General features: G+C 39.2%; 1 protein-coding gene across 1 annotated transcript in view; it reads right to left on the reverse strand.

Annotated features, from left to right (window-relative positions):
• The window catches only part of lsamp (limbic system associated membrane protein), a 678,342-nt gene extending 660,193 nt beyond the window's left edge, over positions 1 to 18,149 (reverse strand). Inside the window, exon 1 of the mRNA XM_079674361.1 lies at positions 17,830 to 18,149. Within this exon, the coding sequence (XP_079530487.1) occupies positions 17,830 to 17,893 (64 nt within the window). The 5' untranslated portion in view covers positions 17,894 to 18,149. The remainder of the gene's footprint in view (positions 1 to 17,829) is intronic.
• Between the last annotated feature and the right edge of the window lie 4,069 nt (positions 18,150 to 22,218).

Raw genomic sequence — 22,218 nt, forward strand, 5'->3', positions numbered from 1 at the left:
ATTGACAACTCACTGTCTGTGTTGTTAAAAATGAGGTTCCCAGTTGGCCCCCCTACTGCTGTCTTAATAGCAGACGTTTTGTTCCTCTATTCAGTAAAGTCTGCCACAACAAGCTTGTTTCAAGTAATAAGGATGTCAGGAAAAACTCAACAATCACGTAGAGGGACATTTTATGATTTATGAATGCTTCATAATTCACTTATTTGTGGGGGACGATAAGTAAGATGTCCATACCCCGGAGTCTCACACACATCCCACACTAACACTGTATCAGCAAATAAAAAAGGGAGGGACTCACACCGCATAGAAGAGAGGAGAAGTGAAGTGAAGAGAGAGGAGATGCAGTAAAAACAAATGTGTTGTATTATTATTTATTTGTTGTCACTGAACATCAAAATGCACTTTGCTCTTTGTTGCTCCTTTTGGCTCAAGGCAGCCCTTGGTTGCATATATTACAAATATATAAATAAGAAACGTCTTCTTTGTGCCTCCACATCCCAACACTCATACAGACAACAATGTATGTGTATAGTAACCATTGACCTCCCTGTATAAAGCACATCCATCGAACAAGCCTATATAGATTGATCTCTTGAAGCAATCTAACAACCTGCCAAAAACCATCCGCTTCAATAACAAGCAGCTAACACTAGCCTTCCTACATACAGTTTAGATTTATGGAAAACAAACTTGACTGAGCAAATCACCTAAAGCCAGTTTATAAAACCAAACAATAACATCATTTCCGAATAAATTATGCCATCCAACCCTGACTGTACACACACAGACACTGTACACACACAGACACTGTACACACACAGGCAGTGTCCTCAAGCATACAAACTGTTTGCTGCTTGTGTGTAGTGCAATACAAAAACAATGTATTAGTTAATTTAGTACACAATGCAGTGTAGTAGCAAATAGTTAACAATGCTATGTAGAAAGAAGCTGGAGAAAATGTAATATAAGGAAACTATTTTAAATAATACATTATATTGAGAAATATGGTTTATAACAATATACAGTGGCCAGCTGGCAGGGTCATTATTTTCTAACTTTAAATATTCTAACTCTATAAAGTATAAGATATTTTATAGCGTGGACAGTAAAGTGTTTTCCAACTCCCGGAGATGTGACAGCACTTTTAACAAACTCCACCAGATGATTCACAGAGAAGTTGAAGATACTTTGTCATGGTTTTATATGTTGCTAATAACTCTTGGAGCTGTAGTTTCCTCTGCTGTTACTCTCTGTTCTGAAAAAGGAGCTCCTCTGCTGATTGGACCGTTTCAGTTTCATGTCACTTGCACTGCTACAAAGGACACATATTTAAACTCATCACTACAAGACGCTAACTCTATCTAAGAATAGATCATGAAAGATAAAGGAATGGATCGATGGAAGGATTAGTGTGAGAAGAATAAAAGGGACAAAAATACAACACTTTTCACTGGTTTTGACTTGTGTTATCTTATTATCTTACAAAATACAGGTTTCAGGAAATCATGCCTTCTGGCACAACTTAGATCTCTGCTGATCACCACCAAGTACTCATAAACAAAGGTTAGGGTGACAGTTAATCTCACTTTTATTTTTTCTACGTTATCAAAGAAACACATTTGGCAAAACTATGATATCCCAGCATTGAATAGGGCAAAGTAGCTGAAAAAGAGACCTAGCAACTAGGGTTGCAAAATTCCAGGAATTTTCAAAGATGGAAACTTTCCATGGGAATTCACAGGAATTAACGGGAATAAACTGGGAATTTTCTAAATTGAAGGTTGGCTCTTTATAGGGAACTTAAATGTAGTTGGGGAAAGTATATTTTTTCTTAATATTGACTAAAACAAACAGATGCCATTCAAGTAAACTTGAATATCCATAGCACACTGCGGCTATTGAGACCACACAAAGGTTCGCAACAGGCTCATAATTGTGAGAGTGGAAAAACTGGTTGGCATTCGGGCAAACCTAAGGGTCTCTGAGCCTGACACAGAGCCATCCTCAACAAGGCTGGACAGTGACACTGAAGAGGAAGACTCAGAGTTGGATGTTGATGAGGCCCAGGAAGAGCCCATTGACTGAAAGGGTTTAGCAAAAATGCAGAGGATCGCTTGAAGGAAGATGTGCATGTTTAATGGGACTTTTTGGAGGGAGAAGGGCTCTTTTCATTTAACATTTTGAATGGGCCTTTGTGGGGATTTTTGGATGGGGGGTGCATTTTTGTTCATTTTTTAATGAGTGGGGTTGGGGGGGGATGAGTAATATTTAGCTCAACATTCCTGTTTTCGTTCTTCAATGAAACAAATAATTGTTCAATAAAATAATTAAAAGCTGTTCTGTTATACTTTTAAAAAAAAATTAATTCATTAAAGAAAGTCTCTTGAAATATCATGTTTTTTGTTTAATTTTGCATCAAATATTTCCAAAATTCCCCAGCTTAACTTCCCATGGAAACTTTCCAGAAATGTACCGGAAATGTTTCGCCCCTTTGCAACCCTACTAGCAACACAAGAAGCAAGACAGTGGGCGTGTTAGTCAGAGGCCAATTATTTTCTTCCCTGACTGGACACCCGTCGTAAATATCAAGACACTCAACAGAGAAAAACAGTCCAGCAGCGAGGTGAATCTCTCATGACACATGACCTTTTAAATTGCTTCTGCTGGAGAATCATTAAAGTTAGATCTTATCCTTTTGACAACACTGAGCAGGCCAGCGTGGGTCAATAGGTAAAGGAAGCAGTCTAGTAAATCTTTAAAAAACTGTTATTATATCAACATCCTGCAGCATTCAGAGTTTGTGCATAATGTCATTGTCTCTAGTGAATGAACTTTAAAGGTGCCCTTTCTGATTATAGAAGAACTTTCATTTAGTTTCTGTTCATATCAGCTCAGGAAGCTTTTCTGTCAAGTCTACTGCTGAATAAAGGTCATCTTGTAACTTCTGAGACACAAGCATACATCTTTAAAAAACAACCAAATAGATCAGATCTGTGTGAACTCAACTACATTCTGAAGTGCTTGTCGTACTCTTCATATTCAGAGTCACAAACATATACTGTAAAAGTTAAACCTAGGGATATTCAATTAAAATAAGCATATAACTGCTATAGCTCAATGACTGCCACACACTATGGGTCATTATTAGTTGTTAAACATAACTTTTAGTAGGATTATACACTTAAAGAGCTAATGAGAAAGAGTAAACAAATAGCACAGGGAAAATGAAAACTGTCCTTCCCTCAGCTCTTTATTATTCTCAGACTGCATGTTACAACTCTGAAAGGAACAATACAGTGATGTCTTGAAGGTTTAATAGCATTCATAATAAATGCTCCTGCTCAGCTGTAGAGCTTCTCATCCAAACTAAACTCTGTTTATGAGCAGATATATATCACAGATAGAAGACAGGGCGCAGGAAGAGAAAACCGTTTTCAGAGTCCCAGAGAGAAAGGAGTAAACATGTCTTCCTGAGTGGAGTGTGTGTTTGTGTGTGTGTGTGGCAGCATCAATGCAATCCTTTGATAAGGCTGCTCTTAACGCCATAGAATCCCCGAGCTACCAAACATGAATTGCACCTCGTTCTCTGGAGCACTTAACAACAACATACCTTAGTCTTAAAATCACTGCTGTCTCTGTATTCAATTTAAAGTGGCAACTTCTCATGTGAAGATTCCATAATTGTCACATCACGTCTGTATGTTATTAAATATGTCCATCAAAGCTCCACAGCTCACTGAACATAGAACCTCTGCCTGCTCTGTTGAGTTAGGGAATCCATATCGTTCCACACAGTTGGAAACGGGATCTTTTGAAATCAGCATGCATTTAGGTTGATGACATCTTCTGTTCCACATTAAGAAGGAAGTTCATATACAAACAGTATGTGTGCGTGTGCGTGTGTGTGATACATTTGCTTAGTTTGATGCCTGAGCTCAAACAAACAGTAATCTTTCATTTCCTTTAACTGCTCTTGTGAGGAGAAAAATCAAGTCACGCCAGAGTAAACAGAGCATTCGTATGTGGAAACGGTTGAATTTAAAGTGATCCAACAACATCTCATTGCAATTCATTCTAACATGGGACTACGTCATCATCATTGCATTAATAAACCAAATGAACCTTGAAGGTATTATAGTCTGTTCAGCTAAACACAGCACAATGCCCTGAACATTCATGTTCAAGGGGGGAAGTCCTGCTGACTTTGCCTTTGATGTATACAAGATGAGCCAGAACATTATTTGAGATTTCCATATGATATTAAATATTTAAAGCTTTAATGAGAGAATAATAAAAAGGCAAGCTTATTAAAGAGATATACTGTTAGTGATGAGGAGGATGTGAACAAAACACATTTAATTGGTGAAGTCTACTAAATATGATTAACAAATTATTGAACAAAGCATACAAATAACGTCTGAAAGACAATGACAGAATGATAATCGCACACTAATGTGCATTAAAGAGAAGCTGATATAACTTCAGTTCAACAATGTAAGTTCTCCTGACATGTCAGGCAGCAGAGACAAACATCATTTGAATTATTTGACAATCTGTGAACTCTTACTGACACAGCTAGCTTGTAATTACATTTCCTTTCACCGTCTCCTCTCATTAACATTTCTTAACACTGACTTCAGCTTCTCGTGAAAAAATGTAATAGAAAATTCAGTTTATTCTCCAGAGGCATCATTACAGTTACCTCATTATTCCCAGCTGCTCTTATAGCACTTGTAATCCTGATGACTGACTCAACATGACTTGTTTTATGGAAACAATCTCATTACAGCACGGATGGTAACAGTGTGCTGCCATACAGTCTTGAACAGTAACACATACAGTATGAGTAAAATAACCCTTTTTTTAATGTGTTTTTCCAAGAGAGAGATCCATTACCCTGCATCACCTCATTATAGTGTGTCTATATATATATTGGTCATTAAATTGTTGACATCAGGACAGCAGAAAGCTTACATATCTTCCGGCGCAGACTGAAAACTCCTCTCTTTCGACTCCACTTCGACCAATAAAAGGAAAATAATAATAAAAAAACAAAATAAAAAAGCACTTGCATACTAACAGAGCACTTATAACAAAGGACTGGCTTATCTAAAGCCAGTTGAGTAGCACTTGAAATGGTTTGGCTCTATGAAACTTGATGTACTTATATGATTCTTTTTTCTTCAAGTTTGTATCTTCTTGGTCGAATGCACTTATATTAAGTTGCTTTTGATAAAAGGGTCAGCTCAATGAAATGTAATGTAAATGAATAAGAGAAAAATAAAATTTGAAATCTCTTAACAAAAAACCCTCATTTTGTCTGGTCAGGATTCATTTAAGAAATGCTGCTTTCTGAGCTATATGGCAAACAAAGTCAGTTCCTTTATTCCACCTTGTCTAGTGGACTTCTGTAATAATACATATAATTATTAATTTAAGAAAACGATGAGGATATTTCTCCTTTTGTTGGCCCCTCTCAGTGATTGCCCCTTTGATACAAATTCCTACACTCATTACTGCATGTTTCATTTTTATCTCCATCCTCTTCAAGTGTTCTGCATACTGGCTGAGGAAGCAGTTAGTTAGTCTGCCTTGTAACCTCAGAGATCTCCCAGCAAGAAGTGGTTCTGCTTCACACTGAGAACTGATCACAGTCACAAGCAGCCAGAGCCACTAATGAAAACCAGTTACAGTAATGAAAGATTCAACTGATGAGGCAAGATATATATTCTCAGCTGCTGGACATCCTGTTACTGACAGGGACAAAGACAGTGGGGAAGCCTCAGGGTTTAAACAATAATTGAGCTATGATTGGGTTTGGGTTTATGGTAAGCAACAAAAATAGAGGAATAACAAAAATAAGTGGGGAAAAAGAAAGCAGAAATATGTATTTTCCAAAAGTCTGTATATATATATTCAGATACATTTTATCAAAAAGGATCACTGTGTTAAAATGTATCTCAATAACAAATCAAATAAACATGAGGTTGTAGGGTAAAAAGTTGTCAGAAAGCTGATCAGTGTCAGTGAAAACATTGGACTCAAACTCTGAACACCACGCCGCTACAAACATAACTAAAACGCATATAAAAAGTCCACTTACATGTGGTATTACTACTGGCTTTGAAGGAATGAGTTGGTTCCTGGAGTCCTACCTACACAAAATACTAACTACTGTTAACAAAAAGGCCTCACGCATGATCAAACCTCACAAGTGGTCCAGTCCTCCAAGGGTGCAGAATCTGTTGCACCTCTAACAAGTGGAGCAGAGAGTGGTGTACCTCTGTTCACTTTCCTGCACACAAATAACAATAACCCTCTCTCCTTGACTCATCATGCGACTCACAGAGCAGCACATATCGAAAGTGAGCTGCTGATTATAAAGGACCATCAGACCTGAAGAGATGGAGCCCAGCGGAGCAGCATTTCACACTGCAGTGGAAAAGGAAGAGGCTGAGGGCCAGACCTGTCTCTGTTTGCTGCTGCTTCTCCTGCAGAGCAACAGAAACACTAAGGCTGCTCTGTCTGACAACTTCAAATGGAAATGTCACTGTGACATACATGATTACTGAGTGGGATGAATAGTTGAACATATACTCTTCAGAGCCTTCTTTAAAAAGTGTATTTTGGTAAATTCAGATGATTTTGTCTGTGGGGGATTTCAATGAGTGGGTGTAATGGAGGACAATGTCTGAATGTTATCCGGTCACATTACAAAACCAAATGATTCAGTGTGTGTGCCTTTTCCCATGATAACACTATCTACTAAATTGTTCTCTTTATTACAGAAATTATGCATACTGTATTTATCTACAAAAAGTGTGAGTCTTGCAGAAAAGGAACAAATGGCAGCCTGAGACCTTCAAGGAATCTGCAGGAGCATAAAACCAAGAATATATAAATCCACAATGCCTATTAAACTGAAACCCTGAGCAAACACTTTCTTCAGACCTTTTCTCCTCAGCACTTTTGATTGTTTTTTTGTCACTGTGGCTCAATCCGGGTGCATTTAGACCGCTACACCATAAGTGACAGAATACACTACAATAGTGAAAAGCCATTTATCTTTTAATTCACTTTTATTCACTGAGTTTCATGTCATAAAACAAAAAAATACTTTCCCTGGGACTTTTGTCCCAATTGATTTAGATAATTAACATGTACAAATACCTCTAAACTCAGAAAGCTGTTAACAGATGATAATGCAATGTATTTGTATTCTATGTTATATGCTTAGCTTAGTAGGATCATATTAGTATTAAACAAACACCAAAAACTGTTTTGAAAGTTAATACTGAGAGGATATATCGAGACCAATCATCAAAAATATTTGAACAGTTGCTGTGGAAACAGCCATAATCTGCCATCAGAATTGCTTTGACTGAAATAAATAAAGATATTCACTTATCTCTGCCTTTTATTTCTATCCTCTTCACAGCTTTCACTCTTTCTGTCTCTTATCATATATTACAATTAATCTCAAACTCTATCAGCGCATGTAGCAAAAAGATTAAAGTGATCTAGGTCAACAAGTGTTATCTGTAAAACTCTGCAAATGGCAGAATTAAAAATACAGTTTCAGCTGAACATTTGGACACTCTTGTATCTTCGCCTTCACCTGTTCTCACCCTGGCCTCCCCTGCTGTGACAGGCTGCTCCTGGTCCCTTGCCATGGCTAGAAGCTGTTAATGAAAGTCAGTTGAATCTGTAGAGACAAGTGTTATGTCATCCAGCTGAGTAACCTCTGGCAGTGAGACAGTGTGTGTATCTGGCAGTGGATTGTAAGAGTTCCTCTCTTTCCTGCCAGCTGTGTCTCTTTTCACCTCTCAGTGGGTCACATCCACTCCTGGAGCCTCCTGACATCTCAGCACGACACATTACATTAACACAACAGACGCTGATGCCATACCACCTGTGGAGAGTGGACCTTCAGTCAGTGTGTCCACAGACCTGTCCCTGAGCCTAATGTTGGTCTCAAAGCACAGCAGGGACACAGCTGCTGATAGAGGACAATAGTGACTCTTATCAAACACAACAAACACAAACCACATCTACTGTATTAACCACTTCCTTTTCCTTCAGTAACCTAATCCACTTCTTATTATGTCAAACACACAACAGTGATCTGTACTGTATTTCACATGAAGTTTCATCTCAAACCATTTTCCTCTATTGTACATTTACATGTCCCCGAGGAACAATCATTTTCCCTATATATAAGGAAACAGCAGCCCTTATCACATGACGCTGTTCTTTAATTAATTAAAATGGAAATCATTAGCTTACGTTAAATGCAAGGCTTGAAGCTGATGGCTGTACTGAGCCTTTTGTGCTGCCACTGTGTCCTTCCTTAGATTAGCATCAAACAGCAAAGATAAATGAGCATGGCCACCCCTCTGACATTATCTCTGTTAGTGTGCTCCAGTTGAGGGGCATCCTAACAGAGATAATGTCCAGAACTGGAGACAAATGTCCTTTTTCGATTTGATTGTTACATTGCTGCTTAAAACTACACAAGAGCCACCCTAAAACGGATCCCTATTCACGTCAAGTGTTAGGAGGTTTCTTTGTTTCATCTGTTTTACTAAAGCCCCTGTCACACTGTCCCGAAATTCACACCCGATGGACACACGATTAAGGAAATGTTCAAATTCGGCTCTGATCGTAACAACATTGGGCCATTCGTGAGGGCATCTTAAACCATCGTATGACCGCCGGTGGAGTTTCTCAGGCTCCGGCAGCAACTTCGGGAGCGGTGGCAACATCTTTGGCATCACAAAGCATTGCCGAAGGACCTTGTGAAGGTTCATTTTCGTGTTGACTTTGTGTGTCCATTTTGCCCTTCGTAAGGCATTCGCGAGGGCATCTTAAGCCATCATATGACCGCCGGTGGAATTTATCAGGCTCCGGCAGCAACTTCGGGAGCGGTGGCAAAATCTTTGGTATGCCAAAGATGGCTTAAGATGCCCTCACGAATGGCCCGATGTTGCTACGATCAGAGCCGAATTTGAACATTTCCTTTATCGTGTGTCCATCTGGTTGTTTTATTGCACAACAAAATCATGTAAACATATTATGTAAATAACCCAATTTGTGTTCTGTGAAACTAAAAATGATATAATATATTATTTTGAAGGCGAGGAAGTTGTTGTTGCTATGGAAACAACATGACGGAGAAAACTTAATATCTTCTACATATAAAGACGGAGAAAGTAAAGAACAAAGTCGGAAAACATCAGTACAGTATCATAATACTTTAACATAATTGTTTGTGTTACTTTCGTTGCAGTTGTATGTCTTAAATGTAATGTAAATGTTGCCTTCGTGTGTGGTTCGGGGCCATCTTCGTGCGAAATTCACAATTCCATATTCGTGTGTCCATCGGGTGTCAATTTCGGGACAGTGTGACAGGTGGCTTAAAGGAACACAAGTAAAGTTTAATCTACCAACTCTCATCAGCCTCTTGGTTACCGATCGTTGAAATCAAAAGGCAGTTTACAACATTACATTACATTACATTACATGTCACTTGTTAGACGCTTTTATCCAAAGTGACTTACATACTCAATACTGTGGGCAATCCCCACAGGAGCAATTTGGGGTGAAGTGTCTCAGGGACACAACGACATACTGACTGCAGTCGGGTTTGAACCTGTGACCCCCTTATCCGAACACCAACGCACAGCCCACTGCACCACACCCCTCCCTGCATATCAATTAATATTATTAATATGGGAGGCTGAGGATTAGGGCTGCTCAATTAATCGTATGTTAAATCGCAATTACGATTTTGGCCTGCAACGATTACGAAAACAACGTAATCAAAATAAAATGAATATTATTATTATCATTATATATATATATATTATTTTTTTTTATTCGTTTTTCAGTTGAATTATACTTAAAGTTCAGGGTAATCAACTGTTAAAAATATACTGTTCAAATGTCTGTCAATAAAGGGATGTTTTCAAAGTAAATGGATAATCGTTTTTAATAATCATGATATCAATTATTGACCCAAATAATCGAGATTATGATTTTTGCCATAATCGAGCAGCCCTACTGAGGATTAGCATTAATGTATCTGAGTGTAGGAGTCTTTAGCCCTTTGGTTGTTTACTACTAATTCATTTTAATGCAACAGTCCTCATGTTAACATTTGATCATCAGATCATCAGCCACACACTCAGAACTGTAACATTAAGATAAGACAGCGTAGAAATACAGGTTCCTCTCAGGTTAGTCGGATGTCTTTAAAAGTACGTTCACACATCCTTCTTTCACATCAGAGTCACTATTATGTTATCCTATATAATTATTTTACAATGTGATCAAACTAAAGTAAAAGCATGCTGCAGCAAAAGAGACAAAGAGCACCACGGACAGCTCATCAAATGAGACAGAGTGAAGCAGGAAGAAGGGACTGTTTGGCTTTCATTACAAATAATTTGTCATCAAATGTTTTGTCTGTTACTTAAAAGTAGATGATGATTTATGGCTGTGTGAGGAATTAAGCACTGGAGGACAGAATATATAAACACTATCCTCACATATCACACTCAAAGAAAATCTCATTTCCATTCAACAGAAAAGGAGGCAATGTGTAATGTTTCTTTGGTGAAATACCATATCAGTGATTTGCAATGCTTATCAGGCTGTTTAAAAACCCTAATGTGGGAAAGAAAATTGATTAATGAATTAGACATCTGTTATATAAAAGACCAGGATGCAGAAAAACAATAAAACATCTGCAGATCCAAGCTCTTAATTAGTAGTTAATGAGTCAGCGCCACATTAAAGAAGTACAATTGGGTAGTATAGAGCAGGGGTTCCCAACCTTTATTGTACCAAGGACCGGCAGATACATTAAAAGAAATGTGCGGACCGGTTGTGAATTTTAACTGATTTTAATATTTACTCACCAGCAGGTGGCAACAGAGGCTAATTGTATTTAACATCCTGAAGAAATACCAATATGCATCCAAAACCTATTAACAACGTTTAAAACCAGGATACAATTAAAACAAAAAATTAGGACCGCTTTACAAATATTAATATAATATAGCCTAATATAGGTGGCAACAGTGGCTAATTGTATGTAACAGCCTGAACAAATAACAGAACAATATGCATCCAAAACATATTAACATAGTTTAAAACCAGGATACAATTAAAACAAATTAGGACCACTGTACACATATTGATATAACTGAAATACCAGGGAGACCCCTGGGCTTGTTTGCCAGCCATAATAACGTCATACCGGGGCGTTCGTTCCGGTGCACTCCGACACCATTTAGCACTACATCGAGATTAAGATTAAACTAACTTATTTTGGGAACACCCACATACCTATGGAGTTGGCCAGATGTGTGTAAATTACTGTTCATGGTAATTTGAAAACAAATGCCGTTGTTGGACACACACAAACACACCGAACATACACACACACAGCGGAGCGGAGCAGAGCACATACACACACACACATCATGCGCCTTTGCGACCGGACATTTCCTTCATACAACGAGTAATAGGGGGAATAATCGGGCCGTTCGATGTGTGTGTAGAGGTGTGTGTGGTTGAAACGTTGTTGAGTTTCAACCACACACACCTCTACACACGCCTCTACACACACGCATGCAGTGGGGAACACAGTGAAGGCGGTGTGTAAGTGCTGGTGCTGCACTTCTCAGAGGCTGCCTCCTGATGCTGCAGCCATTTCATGAAATGAAGGAGGCTTTACAAATAAAAAAAATAGCTCTACACCCCTGGCCGCAATGTCCTTAAAATGAAGGCCGAGTTCGAAATATATTTCAAATAATGTATGCACTGCCATTCCCCCACAAACATAACAGTCTGCGATTAAACGGTTGTCTCCTGTGTGCTCCACTTCCACCACCTGTAACTTTATCTGCGCACGAGTGGCTGAGACCTTATGCTAACCAATTTTGATTTATTTTGTATGTTTTGGATGAAATAATATGACTGGTATAAAATTTAAATAAAAAATAAAAATTCATTGAATTTTTTTTGATAAAATATTTTTATATATTTATAATTCTGCAAATATTACGATAAACTCACAGCTATTTCACGGCCCAGCAGTAACACCTCCGCGGCCCAGTAGTTGGGGACCCCTGGTAGAGAGCACATACACAATCAAACACAAACACAATAGCATGCCTTTAAAATGAAATGATATCAGCACAAGGTCAATGTGGAACAAATGCACACACATACATAAACCTCATCCCCCACTCTAACCAGTGGTGCTCTAAAACGTGATGTGTTTCTTTGGGGAATTACCACATAAATAACAGCCTCTTCTTATCTTTAAAATAGCTTGTGGTAAGAATGGGCCTGAGAAAGGGTGAGAGAGTCAAATAGAAAGAATACGCCTGGCTTTTGTCAGAGGGTGGCGTGAAAATATATATCACTTAATTTAAATATCAGGCTCTCTTAATTGTTCTGAAACATCCATCATATCATCAAGAACAAGTTCTCCTACAAGTACTTCTCTAAGGGTTTACTAGGAGGCAGTGTAGCTTCCTCCCACATGAGCACACTCAAAGCGTTAGGTCTTTTTCAGAAGGAGATGCTGACCTACAGTGTTGTCCTGCTGCTATCTCTCAGTGAGATGGAGCTGCTCCACTCACACTCAGGTTTCTCTCTCTACAGTTGTACAGCTACAGAACAGCTGCCACACTGTGTTATGTTTCTTATCAGCCTTCCCCCTGCAGAGGAACACCACATCTCTCTGATGTGAGGCCGCTTGTTCCCAGAAACTCAAGATATTTATGTCATGTACCTCAGTGCAGAGATTGAAACATCTTAATGTCACATGGGAGTGAGACATGGCAACACATAGTGGGGGAACAGGACAATATTTGGTAAAAATGATAGAACGTTTTTGGTAGAGCAGGAGTCTAAATAAGTGAAACAAGGAAAGAAAAGAAAGTGATGTCGACACTACCCTTCTTTATTACAACAGCTTTCAACACATATCATATTAATTATACTATACCGTTTGTAAATAGGAGCTATATAATCTGGAATTCAGTGCAGATTCCTACAACCCAGTGGAGCATTGGGACGATCATCTGTGAGCTCCCAGCAAACTGACAAATCTAACTCTAACACTGTGTCAAGTTGACTTATGGGCAAATGGGTTTCATATTCCCCTTAATCTTCTCCGCTTTTTGATCTATGAAATGTGCTACAGTGTATAAAAAGAGATTGATTTGGTTGGCTTGAATTTCCAAACAGAGAGTGGAGAGAGGATGAAGAGCAGGAGGAGTTTCCATCCTCTCAGCGGAGGATGTGATACACCTGCAGCAAATTAAGCTTCATCTCTAAAACGTCACAAGTTCTATTCACAAATGAGCTTTGTTCTCAGTGATGTGAATGTAATCTACAATCCACAAACATATTAGAGAACCTAGTGTCATCTTTTTCCAAACAGTAATTGAACAAGAAAACAGCCGTCGGCAGTGTGGAATTTTGCTTTGAGAAGACAACTTCAGATGTGTGTTACCAAAGCGTTTCATCACATACTTTGAAAAGCCACAGTAGCCAGGCTGGCATTAAAAATAGAGATAAATCAAACTTAACTGAAACAACTAGAACATCCTCATATTTGTATATCATCAGATCAATCTTTGAATATTGGTTGATTGGCATTTTAATTAACCTTTTCAACCTCAACCTTTCAATATTTACTGGAAGTCATCAGATTACATTAGTCCATTCTGCGCTTAAAGCCAAATGCTCACTGAGAAAAAAAAAGTAACAGCAAATAAAAATGAACATAATAAGTTATAAATTCAACACCGAAGTGGCTGGCATCCAATAAACCTTCACTGTTATATAAGGACTGCATAAAGTCAGTCAGCAGAGAGTGCAGAATAACTCAAATAACCATGGATTATATTTACTGCACTTGTGTTCAAAAAGATAGCAAGGATACATTTGATGGAAGAACGAATAAAAAATGAAACAGCTATCTGTCCGGCCTTGTGGCAGCAAAGGGAATGAGAAACATGATGAAGACAATGAGTGAAAGTTCATGCTGTCAAAGTCCAAATGATACACATGAAGAAAGAGAGTGGAGTTTTAGATGTCAGATGATGCATTCCATGAAGCCATGTGTGGTGTATGTGATAATGATGCTAGGCTAATCACGTTTTTCTTTTCTCCAGCATGTTCTCTGTCTGCTTCTTGCCCCAGGAAGGCAGGAGAATATGGATGGAGTAGCGCTGCTCCTTAATTACAGAGCTATGGGAATATTCATTAGTATTACCTGTAGGTCATCTGCAATAATGGTCACAAGAGACGTGTTTTGCTTGGTTAAGGCAAGGATATAATAACGGTTTTTGTTTTACTTTTTTGCCAATGACAAAAAAAATTGACTTAAGGTTTGATTCTGCTTATCTCTCTCCCCTAAAGTGTTACCAAGATGTAACCGTGAATCCGTTTCAGGTCGAACTCTCCAGCTTTACAGAGCTTGTTCCCAGCTCTATTTGCTCTTTGTGTTAAATTATATTTGATTATTAACTTGGCCTGTGTGTATGTGCATGCGTGTGCACTCTTTCACTTGGATCGATAGGGTGCAAAGTGTGAGATTTGACGCTAGTGCAGTGCTAGAAACCATTAAGCCTTTACCTGGATGATTTGACAAAGCCAATGTAATAATGTCATGCCAAAGAGTGGATCTTCAGAGATTGTTGAGGTGAATATCTCAAATCACTTCTCGGCTGCCATTACACAACAGATCGTGTGGGCTTCTGCCTTCCCACACACTGAATCCCTTTGTGATCAATTCATTGACCTAGGGATGGATGAAGGTTTGAAACAAAACCCTTTTTTTGTATAAATCCAGGATATATCAGGACATATAGCATTATTAAGAATACATCTGTAAATTACAAACAGAGCTGTCCCACCCCCCCCCGCCTTCATGTGTAGGTGGACAATCTGCCACTGAAAGAAAGTCATTACAGGCTGCTGAAGAGGAACCAATCTGTTTCGATGAGGCCACCTTCACATGGCACACATGAGAACCTGAGGGCTTTGCGCGCGCGCGTGCGTGCGTGCGTGCGTGTGTGCGTTGACTGAGCTCCAAAGCCACTGTAATCCATGTTGCTTGGAGGGAAATCTAATGAGGAGGTGGAGAAGTTCCCACAAAGGATCACACTGATTCAAACATGCACACCACACAAGCAGCTTACAGCAGATCCCAGTAGCAAAAACAGGAGAACAGATCAACCCTTAATATTTGCTATTCAGGGCACAGACACACAGTGTGGAGAATAAAGATTCCTAACATAGGGATTATTACAAAGCTATGAGAAGCAGCTACAGGCGGAGGCAGAGTGTCACGTACTGGAGAACATTTACTGCCTGGAGAATCACTGAAATCAGCAGAGCCGTAAACCCTCTTTCTGATTGGACTCCGTTCGCAGCAGCTTGAGTGGTTGATTGTGCAAAAGTACTAGTAGAAAGACGAAAGCAACTAAACTAGAGGGCACTTTTTCTGCAGTGTAGGGAAGAAGGAAAGGGTGTGACAGTGAGGGAGAGATTTGCTGAACCTCATAGGCCTTAATCCTGTTGTCTCCATGGTGTGAGATCGCCTCAGGAAACACAGCAAGTGTGTCAATAAGAAAACTAAGAAGAGTGGAGAGCAAAACTTCCCCATTTACTCACAATGAAAATAAGATTGTGCAATTTTTCCTATTAAATTGAATATAACCACCCAGAAGTAAAATACTGTTTTAAGCTGAAGTGACTAAGAAGATAGATCCAGAGGACACCAAACAGCAAATACATCCGTCAATAAGCAAAAAAATAAAGAATTAAATAGTCATATTTATCACTACAAACATTGTCAATTGGGTTTTTTGAAAGACAACAATCTGGTATTGTGATGAACAGGTCCAGGTTGAGATTAAGAGATAAGGCAGTACTTCAAAGACTATAAATTCAATAAGAAACATAACACACAATAGAGCATTAGTTGCTGGGCAGATGCACATTTCAGAAAAAAATAATCTGTGTCCATTGTAAAGCTCGGAGACAAATCTGTAGTCAAAGGCCCTCAGAGGTTCGCTGAAGCAAAACCTGCCCACACCACACCTGTTTGAAGTTGCCACCAGAGAGAAAAAAAGACAAGGACGCACATATCTTCCACATTGGGATGTACATAACACCTGCCAGGGTCTGATATAAGAAATATGCAACAACCAGAAAAGTAGCACGGACTCCAAAGTCTCCAACCAACTGTGATTTTCCTAGAAAGCTGGTGGGGATCCTCTTTGTGTGTGGCTTCGCTGCTGAGAAGTGGAAGAGTGAGAACAATTGAGCACAGCTAGAAGTAGCGAAGAGAAAGCAGCTGCTAGTCTCAGTAGTAATGAGGCTCTGAGAGACTGCATCTGATATCCTCCTCTCATCATCTTGGTGGAATCTCCTAATGAGGCACATCACCACACACCTCACAGTTTGTGGCTTGTGTCAATTATCTGACTGAAGTCACCTGTTGCTAACGAACCAAGATATGTGTGTGAAGTTAACAGGATCAGGATGGTACAGAGAGTCAGGTGAGAAGTTATTGCAGAAATACCATATGAAACAAATTGCAAATGTCTCTGCTCTAAAAAGAAATGTCCCAGAGCCAGCTTAAGATTCAGGACATGCAGCAGACTATACATGAGCTGAATACATAGATTATGAGTGGGCGAGTTAAAAGGCCAGAAAGGAATAAAACAGTTACTACTTCTAAAAAACAATAAAGGGAGACTATGTTGAGACAATCACGTAATCTGCTCTGTGACAAAACAAAAAGGGGTGTCATAATTAATTTCACAATGTACATTCAGTCACCATCTTTAATCCTTTACTCATATTCAGGGCAAAAGGGGATAAGCATACTGTAGGACAGAGCATCACTTATTAGCATAATGTAAATATGTTTAAGAGCCTAACTTCACTTTCTGTCTCTCATTCCATCATAGTTCCCCTCTCATCCTGTCTCCCACACTCTGCCCCTCTCTCCCCCCCCACCCACCCAGCTGGTACTTCACACTGCCAGGCTGCCTGCCAGCATCAGAGCAGTGTTAAAGTGAATCCAATATGCTTGGTCAGGCTACGCTGTTGTAGGTACTGTAGGGTGATCCTGTGGGAGACAGAAGAAGCTAATTGATTCACCCTCAGCTCCCTGACATGGGCTAAATCAGCATTATTAGTACAGTCATGGTTGCAGTGGAAAGAGATCTACAAGGAGGAAACTAAAGTCAAATGTAATTGATTTTCTAGTTCTACAAAGGTAAGTAGAGTTTGCCCTTTAAGATATCTAAGCCACAGCATAGTCAGCTACAGTAAAACAGAGTCAATGTGGTCATGGTGATGATCATAAATGGTCTTTTGATTTATTCAGCAGAGCTGCTCTTGGCCATTTACCTGCATCATCAGTTGCATAAGCTGGTGCATAGTTGGCACCTGTTGAAGTTCCCACCACATCATCTCAAACAACATGACAAACTACTTGAAGCTAGCTAGATAACAGCATGTTATCAGGAGAGCCACCAGCCTCTAAAGCCCTCTTCTTCACATAATTAGAGTGCTGATGTAATCTATGATATAAAATACAACAAGAAAGGCAGAATCCAGAACTTAAAGAGCTAGACTTTAATAGCTTTTACCTTTTTGAAGCACACCAGGCACTAACAGGAAATCAACACTGTGCCAAACAATCCCAAAACATTCCAAGGTACCTACAACATAAATTCAAACGTTAAACTTTTACACAAGAAATGTAAAGAAACAGTATATTCTTACCTTGAAATCCGAAGAGGAAGATGACGGTGGGGATCCAAACGCTGTAAATCCAGAAGTAAGGCATGGCGTTCTTTAATCGGGTCCTACGCTTCTCCAGACGAAACTTGGGTGTCCTGGCGAGGGTCGGTGTCCACGGGTAGTATCTTGACCACGAAGGGAACGAGCTATCCTCAGGGAATTGTGCCTAAAAGTGACTCAGTTAAGGAGCAGCAGAAGAAACAGACCGCACAAGTGCTGGAGACCCAAAACACTGGACTCTCTCACTCCGCCAGGCGGATGAGCGCGTATAGTTTGGCCTGCCCTGCCATCTAGCGCTTGTTAAAGGAATGGACCATTAGTACTGAGGCAGAACTCAAGCTGCCGTTCATTATTAGCTGAGCTCAATGAGCCACTACACACATTATAACAGTCTGTTGTCTCTGGAGGGGTTTGGAGAGCGTGCCTGGAATAAATCATGGTTAATTAATGTTGCCATGGAGATATCTTCCAAGGAGCCTATGCTGACTAATAAGTGAATCTGTTAGTAAAGTTGATTACAGCTGTCAAATCAAATAAACTACCATATATAAATGAACTACAATGTGTTTATTATCTTAATTTTGTATTTGATACATCCAGGCAATTACGTGATTAGTTATGTGTTTTTAATCATTTGAAGTCCATGGTGACATAAAGTGACATGAATGACATCATTTATACAAATAATCATTGTCATTTATTATTCACCAGTTTTGAATATGTTTGTGGATCAAAGCATTTGCCTTGGTTTATTCTGAATATGTTTAATTATATGTTTGTATAACCAAGCTAAACATGTTGGAAAGGCCCCCATAATCAAATATTCATGAATGACTACCAAATGATTTGTAACCCATAAAATATTAAAAGGTGCCCTTGATGTTAAGCACAGTTTAGCATTGTGTGAGGGAGTTAAGGGACTTATCAGGCACAAACCGCTTCCTCTGCTTCTTACTGATGATCTTTCTTTGGCTCCAATACATTACAGAAGGCATAATGGTTATCTAATTTCATAACATTGAAGATGTATGTAATGAATAAAGTTAAATGTTGGTCTGGATACATGTTGGTCTGTTACCAATAGTCTGCAACATACAGTACAGCAGTCATGGCAATGTGTGCAGGGACAGTCAGTCTATGAATATGTATATTTTGCTGTGTTTTTAATAGTTTGTATATATTGCCAAATGCAGAAGTTTACACAAATGTCAGTTTAATTTATTCTGCGTGCCCTTGCTTTTACCAATTAGACATTTAGAAAAAGTGATTTTAAAAGATGGATAGATTGTTTTAATATAAATGACGCACTTAACTTTTGTCGAATGAGAACATACAGCCAGTTCCCTTGGCTCACCTTTGGTACATCGTCCTTTTTTTATCATAATTTAACTGCTGATATTAATCAAGATCTTGAGAAGGCTCCTTTTTCTCTTCCAACAACGTAACCAAGAGGGCCAATCCGTAAAGGGGGCAACAATAAAGCAAAGTAACATAATAAGAGTAGGTCAAAAATAAAATAATAGCCTGAGCCTGGAACATAGCCTTGATCATGAGGCATGGTTTCAACTTGTGATTTAACATCTCTGCTATTAAAGAGCTCTGCATACAGCCAAAGGAATATATTCATCTCTCATGTTCAGGATCTTAAGTTTCCGTGTCGTTGTCCATGCAGCTGAGGTGCCCCAGAGCAAAACACTGCCACTCCACCAGCTACAAGGGAGCTTTTGTGTAATTAAGAGCTCTGTCACTTCCAACATGATATATCCTTCGGGACTGAAGAGTGTTTTTCAGGGGCTGTGATTGGAATTTTTCCACAGGCCTCTGGATCAGAGTGTTCCTTGTGGACACAGAGGTGGACATCTAAGCTGAGTGGAGAATAGATAATAGACTCTGCAGGCGAACGACCATTTAGTTAAAATCACTGTTTCTGTGGAGTTTTGGGGAACCTACCCTTGTTTCTTGGTTTAGTCCAAGATTCTTATCATCAGATTTATCAGTAAAGACATTATGCATGCTTTGTTCAGGTTTAGGAAGAAAAACCAGAATTTGTCACATTCACAGAAGTCCATACTAATAGTGTCTACATTTCTGTAACCATTTTCCTTCATAGGGGCAGATCCGGCCTCGTGGACAACCTTGAGCTGCATTTTAACGTTGGAATGTAATGCAACATTTTCCTGCAGCGTAACTGTCTTCCCTTTCAATGACAGGGTGGGGACATGAAGATGGATGGAAATGTTACTTCACAGTTTTGTCCGGTAGTGTGTCAATGATTTTCTGCACTAACTATACATTCACATCTGGATTAACATTAATTCCTATAACGTGTATCTCCTGGAGAATGAAAAAACATTGGAAAAACATTCCATGTGTGTCTAAATCTTCCTAAATCTAAAACGTACTTATGCAGCACTGGTATTGTTTGGGGATCTTTTTCTTGAGGCTTCTTTGGTCCCTAAGGGGAAGGCATTCTGGTTTAGAGATGGCAGAACACCGCAGTGAAATGTATTTCCAGTGACAGACACTTAATAATTCCGAAAGCATAAGAGAATGCTACAGCAACCTATCCAAGAGCACAGTGTACATAGAGCTTAACATTTGCCATTAGTCATTTTGTAAATGTTGGCGAGCCATGAATAATTCAGCACAGATAAGCGTTGTGTCACTCTGCTGTGAAATACATAGAGCCAGCTTTAGTAATATAGATTGGTGAATGTGTATGCATATATGTTAAGTTTCATTCTTTTATTAGTTCATCTGTTTTGCTCTACTGCACTCAAAGTGAGGAATTGTTTCATCTACGGTAGTTCTTTTTACCCAGTCCCAGTATAGTAACTTTGCTGAAGAGGCCATCACTTAGAACACTGACAGCCCATCATCATATTATTTTACTCTCTTTGTAGTTAGGGTGGTACAAAAGGGAGTGGTAAAATATATGCTTATGACACAAAAAGGATATAAAAGCAAGACATAAAGGAGGTGACGGTAAAGGCTGGCGAGGGGAAAATAAACCATTTGTAGCTTGGATAAATCGACACATTTATAAAAGCCATGGTGATAAAGAATACACAATAATGGGTTAAGTCTTTTTTTCATGTTAAAGTTAACACTGCAACTGCCACAGAGCACACAGATCACATCTACTGTAAATGTGTTCTTCAGCATAAAAAAGTGCTCACAGCGTTACGATTATTATGAGTTTTGTTGTGTGTATTATGTGTATGTGCATGTTATCTTTTTAAAAGCAGAGCCCCTAAGAGCAAAGCAAAAGAGAGGAGCACATATCCGTCTCATAGCAATAAGGCTTGTGTAGCAAAACATATAATCTTTTGACCCAGACTGGATACCATCCCTTGCTTTTTCAAATGCCTTATTTATCCACTGTGAGCATTAAATACAAAACCATTATGACCAGTTTGTAACCTCAAGACATTGCAGAATATAATTAATCATTTCCTGGTGTGAAATTATATTTTACAACGTGGTTATCGTGCCGTTAACATGGTGAATTAACCAGTCCATTCAATTTCACACTTGCCTACAAATCAAAGCATTCTGAGACATTTAATTAGTGTAGGTGAAATTGCTTTATTGCATACTGTCAAAAGGGTAAAAAGCCCAATGATTTGCACTTTGCATGGTTTGCTAATCATATTTTTTGTAATTTACATTTAGGTGAACTCCATTGAGATGTCTTTTCGCCGTGTATTTAAGGCAATGAAGGCATTTAATCCAGGGACACTGAGCTGAGCTGAACTACAGTAATAGATTCCTGTTGCTGCTTATTCAGAGCAACAGTCCTTGAATAGTGAATAAAGAGCTGCTGTAGAAACTGTCGTGTACTATACCCCCCCAACGATAATGCCCTGTTGAGATGCCACAGAGAGGGACTTTCTCCAGCCTTCTGTTCAGCACCGCGGACAGACAGTGCTCTAATAGTAACAGTATGCTTGTTTCAAAAGGAGCCCTATTAAGATTAGTTTGTCCCCCCCTTTGCTGTAGTGTATATGTTTTGATGCATGTAAATGGTAATATCCCAAAGTTCCCTCCTGAAGACGTTTCCCTCCCACACACTCCCACACACACTTCCCCCCCCCCCCAGCCTGAAACACCTCCATTAGACTCCATTGTTTTATTCCGTAACATAGTGATATCTCTATGTAACACTTGTGCTTCTATTGGCCTACCTTTCCAACACAATTTACCTGATGACCAATCACAACAGAGCCGACCAGCTAACCAATCAGAGCAGACCGGACTCTGGTTTCAGACAGAGGGTGAAAAGAGGTGTTGCAGTACCTTTTGAACAGTAAAGCATGTAAACATATTACAGTAGGGGCACAAAATACAAATATGAACCTGAACATTAGC

Source organism: Notothenia rossii, assembly GCF_949606895.1.
Source record: "Notothenia rossii genome assembly, chromosome: 4".
NCBI lineage: Eukaryota > Metazoa > Chordata > Actinopteri > Perciformes > Nototheniidae > Notothenia > Notothenia rossii.